This window comes from Schistocerca nitens, chromosome 2 (genome assembly GCF_023898315.1).
Source record: "Schistocerca nitens isolate TAMUIC-IGC-003100 chromosome 2, iqSchNite1.1, whole genome shotgun sequence".
Classification (NCBI taxonomy): Eukaryota; Metazoa; Arthropoda; class Insecta; order Orthoptera; family Acrididae; genus Schistocerca; species Schistocerca nitens.
Genome location: NC_064615.1, coordinates 769,913,342 through 769,923,983, shown reverse-complemented (window position 1 = coordinate 769,923,983; position 10,642 = coordinate 769,913,342). Strand labels below are relative to the sequence as shown.

The following is a 10,642-nucleotide window of genomic DNA, read 5'->3' as shown; positions in this document are numbered from 1 at the left end:
CCATCTGGTTTCTGTACAAATTGTAAATAGCCTTTCGCTCCCTGTATTTTACCCCTGCCACCTTTAGAATTTGAAAGAGAGTATTCCAGTCAACATTGTCAAAAGCTTTCTCTAAGTCTACAAATGCTAGAAACGTAGGTTTGCCTCTCCTTAATCTTTCTTCTAAGATAAGTCGTAAGGTCAGTATTGCCTCACGTGTTCCAGTGTTTCTACGGAATCCAAACTGATCTTCCCCGAGGTTGGCTTCTACTAGTTTTTCCATTCGTCTGTTAAGAATTCGTGTTAGTATTTTGCAGCTGTGACTTATTAAACTGATAGTTCGGTAATTTTCACATCTGTCAACACCTGCTTTCTTTGGGATTGGAATTATTATTTTCTTCTTGAAGTCTGAGGGTATTTCGCCTGTTTCATACATCTTGCTCACCAGATGGTAGAGTTTTGTCAGGACTGGCTCTCCCAAGGCCGTCAGTAGTTCCAATGGAATGTTGTCTACTCCGGGGGCCTTGTTTCGACTCAGGTCTTTCAGTGCTCTGTCAAACTCTTCACGCAGTATCATATCTCCCATTTCATCTTCATCTACATCCTCTTCCATTTCCATAAAATTGTCCTCAATTACATCGCCCTTGTATAGACCCTCTATATACTCCTTCCACCTTTCTGCTTTCCCTTCTTTGCTTAAAACTGGGTTTCCATCTGAGCTCTTGATATTCATACAAGTCGTTCTCTTATCTCCAAAGGTCTCTTTAATTTTCCTGTAGGCAGTATCTATCTTACCCCTAGTGAGATAGACCTCTACATCCTTACATTTGTCCTCTAGCCATCCCTGCTTAGCCATTTTGCACTTCCTGTCGATCTCATTTTTGAGACGTTTGTATTCCTTTTTGCCTGCTTCATTTACTGCATTTTTATATTTTCTCCTTTCATCAATTAAATTCAATATTTCTTCTGTTACCCAAGGATTTCTACTAGCCCTCGTCTTTTTACCTACTTGATTCTCTGCTGCCTTCGCTACTTCATCCCTCAAAGCTACCCATTCTTCTTCTACTGTAGTTCTTTCCCCCATTCCTGTCAATTGTTCCCTTATGCTCTCCCTGAAACTCTGTACAACCTCTGGTTCTTTCAGTTTATCCAGGTCCCATCTCCTTAAATTCCCACCTTTTTGCAGTTTCTTCAGTTTTAATCTACAGGTCATAACCAATAGATTGTGGTCAGAGTCCACATCTGCCCCTGGAAATGTCTTACAATTTAAAACCTGGTTCCTAAATCTCTGTCTTACCATTATATAATCTATCTGATACCTTTTAGTATCTCCAGGGTTCTTCCATGTATACAACCTTCTTTCATGATTCTGATTATTGTAGCAGAGCTATGAAACCGTCCGATTGCCGCGCCACTTACTCACACACTCATTGTCAGAACAGTGTAGTAGTTTACGTTTTGTCAGACAAACTGCAATACTTTTTTCTCATATTAGTGGTATTATTGGTGCAGTACTGTGAAACGCAATGCCGAAAAGTGGCTGCAAGTTCAGTGACTGTTATTCCAAGGAATGGAATTCCATTAAGAAAGGTCGTTCTGATTACAAAGCAGAGTGTTCCGTATGTAACTGTTTTATTAGTATAAGTCATGGTGGACGTTCCGACGTAGTTGATCACATCAGGTCAAAGAAACATTAACAGATACAGTGCACCGAGCTGCAGTAAAACTCTACAAAATTATTTTGTGAAACATCAGTCAAGTGAAGAGCCGAAAGTTCGAGCAGCCGAGCTTACACTAGCCTACCACACGGTAAAACGTCACCAAACTTATAGATCTAGAGATTGTACTAATAAGCTTAAAAGCATTATGTTTGATGATTCTTCCATTGCAAAAAAGTTTAGTTCAGCAAGAACTAAAGTGTCAGCCTTAGTGATAGGAGTTATTGCTCCCCAGAGTGTAAAGGAAAGCCTTAAATACATCAAAAAGTCTTCTTTCTACGGGATATCCACTGATGGCAGCAATCATAAGGCCACTAAAATATTTCCGTTTGTTGTTCAGTTTTTCGATATTAATCAGGGAATTCAGACCAAACTTTTGAAGGTGAGTTCCCTACCTAATCAAACATCTGACGAAATTTCAAGATTTTGTATGAATACTATCGAAATGTTTGCTCTTGAGAAAAATAAATGTGTGGCATTTTGTGGAGAAAGCACCAACACAAAATTTGCTGGTTTAAAAAGACAAGGCAAATGCAACGTATTTACCAAATTAAAGGCAAAATTGCATGAAAACATTGAAGGCATAGGGTGCCCTGCACATGTTTTACACAATAGCGTGCAGACATCTGCTGACAGTTTAAGCTGTGATGGTGAAACTACCGTCATGAAGGTATACTCACACTTTTACATATATATTGTTAGAACAGAGAGGCTTAAGGAGTTCTGTGATTATGTGGGAACTGAATATATGAATGTAATGTGTCACTCGAAAACTCGCTGGTTGTCACTGTTCCCAGCAGTTGAAAGAGTAATCCGCCTGTTTGAACCGTTAAAAGATTTTTCCTAAATGAAGACAAAGCACCAAAAATATTGGTTCAGGCCGGCCGGTGTGGCCGTGCGGTTCTAGGCGCTTCAGTCTGGAACCGCGTGACCGCTACGGTCGCAGGTTCGAATCCTGCCTCGGGAATGGATGTGTGTGATGTCCTTAGGTTAGTTAGGTTTAAGTAGTTCTAAGTTCTAGGGGACTGATGACCACAGATGTTAAGTACCATAGTGCTGAGAGCCATTTGAACCATATTGGTTCAGTTTTTCAGTAACCCTTTAAGTGAAGCCTACTTATGGTACATTCACAGTCCGCTTAGCACTTTGCAGCATGGGGAAAGGAAATTGAGGGAAGCACGAGAATTGTAATAGAGGTAAATGATGTTTTGAAAAATACTCTGGAAACTGCTACTAAGAGGAGAGAACATCAGTTCATTTCTTTTAATGTTAAATCTGTCCATAAAAGAGCAGAAGTATCAGAAGCAGCGGAAAGCAGTTTTAGAGAAGAAGTTAACAAGTTTTATGACACTTGTGTAGAATATCTCAGCAAGTGGAGCGCTTCATATTTACCCTCATCGCCGGTGTTTGATTGGATGTTACTGAAGAGAGTGCCAAAATGGGAAAGTGTTGAAGAGACAGTTTCTTGTTTGAAGAGTGAAGAGACTGAAATCGATGATTCCATTCTCTTTGATCAGTTCGGCATACCGACAAATTTTGTTGAAGAAAGTCTTCACAAGTGGAATGATGAAAAAAAAAAAAACACCATTGGAATGTCATGAGAAGTGGGTGAGTTTTTTTAAAAGCTGTGACTGTCTTCAACATTACTCTGAGTTGGTAATAATTGCAAGGTATTTATTTGCAATCCCAGCCCATAATGCCACTGTTGAAAGAATATTTTCGTTCATGAATATCCAGTGGACTGATGAAAGAAACAGTCTGGAGGTGGACTCTCTTGAAGGAATCCTGCAGATCCTGTACAACTACAAAATGGATTGTGCCGAGTTTTATCACTGTGTCTCAAAGAACAAACACATGATCAAGAAGGCTGGAGGCAGTGAAAAATACCCTTTTCTCCAAGTACAGTCAATTGCATCTACAAATGCTCAGTAATATTAAAGCTCATGTTAATATTAATTGATTAAAAGTTGAATGGCTGTAAAATTTTGTAAAATCGTAATACATTTCTTTATTACTGTATACGTTTATTAAATGTCATTAATTATACACATAATCTAGATTATATCAATCTTTTGTATCCTCTTGTTAGTTATAATAATCGGGTTAACAAAATGTATCAACAAGACATTAATATTTGAAATTAAGAAACCTGGGTACATGTGGAATGAGGTGTCCATTGGCACCTGGGTGAATGCGTCCCGGTTTTCACCGAAAATAATTTGGTCACCCTATCCTAACATCATTATTCGTCAAAGGAAACCCTCATTTCGCACAACACAATAATTCTTCAACCAGGCTTTTTTCGTCACTACTAGTTAACGTTGGTTGGCCACCTATTTTGTATTTGTACCTTTCCTTGAGTTTGTCATTTAATGTGGTATATGGAACTGCGTATTGCTCTGAAAGTTTCCGGGTGCTTAATTTTCCTGGTTTGACAGCTTTCACCGATGACCTCAGCTGTTTGGTCCCATAGGAACTTACCACAAATTTCCACTTTCCGTACTGTTGTGTTGACTACACGAGTGGAGCACAAGAATCACTCACCTGCTGACAATGCGATTTGCTGGTTGTGCGCTCTTCAATAAGCCATTGTTGTTGATAGATTAGTCAAGAACTCACGACAATGGTCAGCTGAAATGTAATTGTTAAAATGCTACGCTCAGTTATCCAAATGCGGAAAAACCGGTAAATGATCAGATTGACACCACCTGATGAGATTCACCTCATTTTACGGTTCCAAGACCTTTCTTAAGTGGGAACGGCGTTGGGAGCGGTGTGTCAATTGTGGAGGAGAGTGTTTCGAAGGTTACCATGCACAAGAAGTAAAAGGTAAGGGTAGAAAACTTCTGTGGACGATGTTACTGAATTTTTTGAACAGACCTCGTTTGTTGACTGAGCCATTGGTCGAAGCAGACATGCTGCATTTATACTCTTAACTTTGCCCTTTTGGTAGATGTTGCTACTGGATCAAGGAAAAAAATTACGATTTTTATATTTCAATTTATGTAATTTTCAGTTTTCACAAGACGTGTAACCAGACCGCCTAATGTATATCAATTTTTACATTTAGCAGTACATGACGTATGCACAAGTGTATACATGAAATATTGTTTATAAAGTCTTAGACTTCCCTATGAACACGAATAAGCTTCGTTATTTCAGTACAGTCTTACGTGTTAGTCTCCTTGGCGCATGCTACATGGATTTTTCATCAAATTTTTTCAATCTAGAAAACCAGGAGACTTTTATTACGCAAAGCAGCAAAGTACATTGGTGACAAAATACATCGTCATTAAGCTGTGCCATTTATTTTTAAGTCATTGAAGGCTCTTTATATTTCACTTCTGACAAAGGCGCTTTATGGAGTCCGGATGTATGCTGAATGTGAGCCTTCAGCCAAGAATCGAAGAAACTAGAGAACCTGCAAAGAAAATTTCGATTACAATTTATTCTCAAGAGATTTACAGTATGGTATTTGATGGCTCTTAGCCGTAATTACTCTCAAACTCTAAGAGATCTACCTAAGTTTGCTTTCATTGTTTCTACTCTTCTTTTTAAAACCATGAAAGTATCAAACACATTGATGTCTTCAGGAACTTAGTTTACTATCCATTTGTATCTCATATGAGTTATGTAAGGGATCCCATAGCTACAATCATTTCAGAGAGTTGGGGGTCCCTCTACATGTTCACTTTTTCTAGCCTGTACGAAAGGATTTGTTTTTATCTTATGTTTGTCCTTTTTCAATTGAATAAATGCAAGTTTCGTTCTACTATAAGCGTTTCTCCTTAATTTATTCAGACGTCGTCAGTACCTTCAAATACCTACATATTCTCACTTTAATATAGCATCGTTAATTCGCAAAATGTTCAAATGTGTGTGAAATCTTATGGGACTTAACTGCTAAGGTCATCAGTCCCTAAGCTTACACACTACTTAACCTAAATTATCCTAAGGACAAATACACACACCCATGCCCGAGGGAGGACTCGAACCTGCGCCGGGAGTAGCCGCACAGTCCATGACTGCAACGCCTTAGAGTTAATTCACATTTTGTGCCATTTTTTTGTACGAATTGCTTATAAGTACGATAACACAATCTCTGAATTAAAAATACTTCGTATTCCGGTCCACTGAATACGTCTCAGTAAATTAAAGAGACATACGTCTCATAGAACGAAACTTGTTTTTATTCAGTTGCACTTGGACATGATTTGAAAAAGGTTAATATAATATTACTAGCAACATAAGTCGAACCGTTCAACAATATTCAAGCGGTGAGGCTGTTTTAGTCAACAGTCACAGAGAAACTGAAGAATGACAGTACTTTCAATAAGCAGTTATTTCAAATTAGATAGCCCTTATCAAACACGAGCTGCTTAAACGATAAAGAAGAAGTAGCTTTAGATTGAAAAACAAAGCTGGCGTTTTTCTCCAACAGAAAATAAGTAATGTAATTCACCGTCACAGACAATAGACAAAGAAGCAGACTCAAGGTAGGTATACAGTACTATGTTGCTGAGTCGCAGGCTAACTTCTGAAATATTGATACAAATACATGCTTGTGTTTTATCGTGTTACAGTCTTTTATGTGTCTATAACCTTTGCAACTGTCCTTTTGTTAATTCCCTGTATAAATCCGAATGCCTTACTAACCCTGTCAAACTACCTATATACTGAATATATGTACATAGCCCAAATATTATTGATCTAATAAACGTCAGGCAGACAGTGTAGATTTAAAAGCATAAAAGTAAACACCAGTCACGGATGATGCCTTAAGCGTGTTCCAACTGGCCGCCTGCTGCGAACAAGGCAGTACGAGGAACGAAGTATGATCGTCGGATATGTGATCCGTATGTCGCCACTCACACCAGCCGTTGTTGCTAGTAGCTGAACCCTGACGATGCCACTGCTTCTTCATTCAAGCAGCTTCTCATCTGATCTCACAAATGCCGAATGATTCCCGTTCCAGATATCTCTACCTCAGAAAAATCTGAGAAATACCGGGAATCAAGTCTAGGTCCTTCAGCACCGACGGCATAAACGCGAATCATTCGGTTACTGAGGCGGTATTAAGAGCATGGAGCGTTCGCTAATGAACCTGAATCTTGAATTAAGGAACCAAGCAGTTACCAGACAACACCGCCGCGTGCAGAGCCCAAGGACTACCTCCCTCAAACTTACCTGATGCGTCCTATGCTGGTTTGTGAGAATGTAAATACATTGTATTTGAATGCGAAATAAGCATCATTTAACTTTTGCATTGCAGAGGACCAGTGGAAAATTGCTCATATTGGAGCACAAAAAATACCAATATGTTCCTGTTTATTTGGAAGACTGTTATACATAACTGAGTGACAATTCATTCAACAGTTGTTTAAATATAGGTGTTAAAACTATTAGAATATAAATCCGAATGAAAAGTCCAATAGTCCGCTGTATATGTATTTATTTAATTCGGTTATAGATCCACACAACCGGTTTCGCAACTGTTAAGTTGCATCTTTTGGTGTATATCTGTACAGAACTTTTTTCTAATTATTGCTTTGATAATGGGGAATTGAAGTTATCTGAGATATCTTAAAGTACTGAATAAATAGTCTTAAACATGGAAGAAAATATTACGCATCTACTTAGTAAACTATAGTAGGTGTGGGCCACACAAGCCCCACAAAGAACGGGAGTATACATATTTAGTAAATACGTTTTGTAGTTTCATACCAAAACAAGGTCACTTACAAATTCTGTGTTATACGCTATAGGGAGTAGTTACAGAACGCCACAGAGTAACAGTTGGCGTGGCTAGGCATAGTTCTCAGCCCTCTTCAATTGATAAAAACCGTCATCAATTATGTATGCCATGCCTAAAAACGACAGAATAGAATTAGGGATCAGAACAGGTCCTTGATTAAAAAACAGTGAAGCAGTAACTCAATTGAAAAAGAGATTGGGACCGTCCCCTTGTAACGAGGAACAACTGCCAAAAAACGGACTGTTTGAATTTTTGAAGTTATCGGTCTCAACATCTAACTAATTGGTTAGCTTATTACAACTTTTTAATGGTAATATTCATGATTATTCCCACTGCAGGTCCACTTGGAGATCATTCGATCCATTTAATCTCTACTCTGTTTTAATGATTCAGAAATAAGTAGTTCATCCTAGTAACAATACTACGTTAGTGTTATCCAGGTTCAGTTTTATGTAATACAGAGGTGACTGCAATTCCTCGGCAGAAAACCAACGTCGCGCTTCTCTTATTTTCGTGTTGCCCGCGTTAGTTTACAGTTTCGTCACCGTCTCGGTACCCGGGCGGCCGCCACAGCACACGCTTACGACGTTCGTAGCTTATGTTGTCAACTGCTGTGTTGGTGACAAACATGCATGAGCATGTCGACTTTCGGTAAGTTTGACCGACAACATAAGCTTCTTCCTTTCGGTCACTGGTGGCCCCCAAGACAGTTAACACAATTTTCAGAAGATTTCAGTGCATTAATTTCATTAGTTTTGATCACTAACTTTACTTTATTCTTCAGTCACTACAGAACGCAGTACTTTCTTGGATAGAATTTATGAGAGGCATTGTCTGCTGCTTGACATACGCCGACAAGAACAAATTTTAATCGTTAAAGTGGTTACAGTTCGTTATTTTAACACAGGTCAGTCCCGTTTTTGGCAGTTGTTCCTCGTTACATGGGGATGGTCTCCATCTCTTTTTCAATGAGTTACTGCTTCACCGTTTTTTAATCAACGACCAGTTCTGATGCCTAATCCTATTCTTTCGTTTTTAGGCATGACTTACATCACTGGTGACGGTTTTTGTCAATTGAAGGCGGCTGAGATCTTTGCCTAGCCACGCCAACTGTTATTCTGTGGCATTCTGTAACTACTCGCCATGCAACATGAGACACAATTTGTAAGTGACCTTCTTTTGGTATGAAATTACAAAACTGATTTGTCAAATATGTGTAGGCCCTTTCTTTATGGTGTTTATGTGACCCACACCTCGTTTCCTAAGTAGATGCGTAATATTTTCTCCCGTGTTTAAGTCTACTCATTTACTACTTTAAGATATCTCAGATTACTCCAATTCCCCATTGTTGTTGTTGTTGTGGTCTTCAGTCCTGAGACTGGTTTGATGCAGCTCTCCATGCTAATCTATCCTGTGCAAGCTTTTTCATCTCCCAGTACCTACTGAAACCTACATCCTTCTGAATCTGCTTAGTGTATTCATCTCTTGGTCTCCCTCTACGATTTTTACCCTCCACGCTGCCCTCCAATACTAAATTGGTGATCCCTTGATGTCTCAGAACATGTCCTACCAACCGATCCCTTCTTCTGGTCAAGTTGTGCCACAAACTTCTCTTCTCCCCAATCCTATTCAATACTTCCTCATTAGTTATGTGATCTACCCATCTAATCTTCAGCATTCTTCTGTAGCACCACATTTCGAAAGCTTCTATTCTCTTCTTGTCCAAACTATTTATCGTCCATGTTTCACTTCCATACATGGCTACACTCCATACAAAAACTTTCAGAAATGACTTCCTGACACTTAAATCTATACTCGATGTTAACAAATTTCTCTTCTTCAGAAAAGCTTTCCTTGCCATTGCCAGTCTACATTTTATATCCTCTCTACTCCGACCATCATCAGTTATTTTGCTCCCCAAATAGCAAAACTCCTTTACTACTTTAAGTGTCTAATTTCCTAATCTAATTCCCTCAGCATCACCCGACTTAATTAGACTACATTCCATTATCCTTGTTTTGCTTTTGTTGATGTTCATCTTACATCCTCCTTTCAAGACACTGTCCATTCCATTCAACTGCTCTTCCAAGTCCTTTGCTGTCTCTGACAGAATTACAATGTCATCGGCGAACCTCAAAGTTTTTATTTCTTCTCCATGAATTTTAATACCTACTCCGAATTTTTCTTTTGTTTCCTTTACTGCTTGGTCAATATACAGATTGAACAACATCGGGGAGAGGCTACAACCCTGTCATACTCCCTTCCCAACCACTGCTTCCCTTTCATGTCCCTCGACTCTTATAACTGCCATCTGGTTTCTGTACAAATTGTAAATAGCCTTTCGCTCCCTGTATTTTACCCCTGCCACCTTTAGAATTTGAAAGAGAGTATTCCAGTCAACATTGTCAAAAGCTTTCTCTAAGTCTACAAATGCTAGAAACGTAGGTTTGCCTCTCCTTAATCTTTCTTCTAAGATAAGTCGTAAGGTCAGTATTGCCTCACGTGTTCCAGTGTTTCTACGGAATCCAAACTGATCTTCCCCGAGGTTGGCTTCTACTAGTTTTTCCATTCGTCTGTAAAGAATTCGTGTTAGTATTTTGCAGCTGTGACTTATTAAACTGATAGTTCGGTAATTTTCACATCTGTCAACACCTGCTTTCTTTGGGATTGGAATTATTATTTTCTTCTTGAAGTCTGAGGGTATTTCGCCTGTTTCATACATCTTGCTCACCAGATGGTAGAGTTTTGTCAGGACTGGCTCTCCCAAGGTCGTCAGTAGTTCCAATGGAATGTTGTCTACTCCGGGGGCCTTGTTTCGACTCAGGTCTTTCAGTGCTCTGTCAAACTCTTCACGCAGTATCATATCTCCCATTTCATCTTCATCTACATCCTCTTCCATTTCCATAAAATTGTCCTCAATTACATCGCCCTTGTATAGACCCTCTATATACTCCTTCCACCTTTCTGCTTTCCCTTCTTTGCTTAGAACTGGGTTTCCATCTGAGCTCTTGATATTCATACAAGTCGTTCTCTTATCTCCAAAGGTCTCTTTAATTTTCCTGTAGGCAGTATCTATCTTACCCCTAGTGAGATAGACCTCTACATCCTTACATTTGTCCTCTAGCCATCCCTGCTTAGCCATTTTGCACTTCCTGTCGATCTCATTTTTGAGACGTTTGTATTCCTTTTT

The 10,642-nt window shown here is 39.1% G+C and overlaps 1 protein-coding gene across 1 annotated transcript in view; it reads right to left on the bottom strand.

The window, feature by feature from the left end:
* Positions 1-4,924: 4,924 nt before the first annotated feature.
* LOC126234618 (uncharacterized) overlaps positions 4,925-10,642 on the bottom strand; it is a 145,508-nt gene continuing 139,790 nt past the window's right edge. The window contains exon 5 of the mRNA XM_049943344.1: positions 4,925-5,118. Within this exon, the coding sequence (XP_049799301.1) occupies positions 5,090-5,118 (29 nt within the window). The 3' untranslated portion in view covers positions 4,925-5,089. The remainder of the gene's footprint in view (positions 5,119-10,642) is intronic.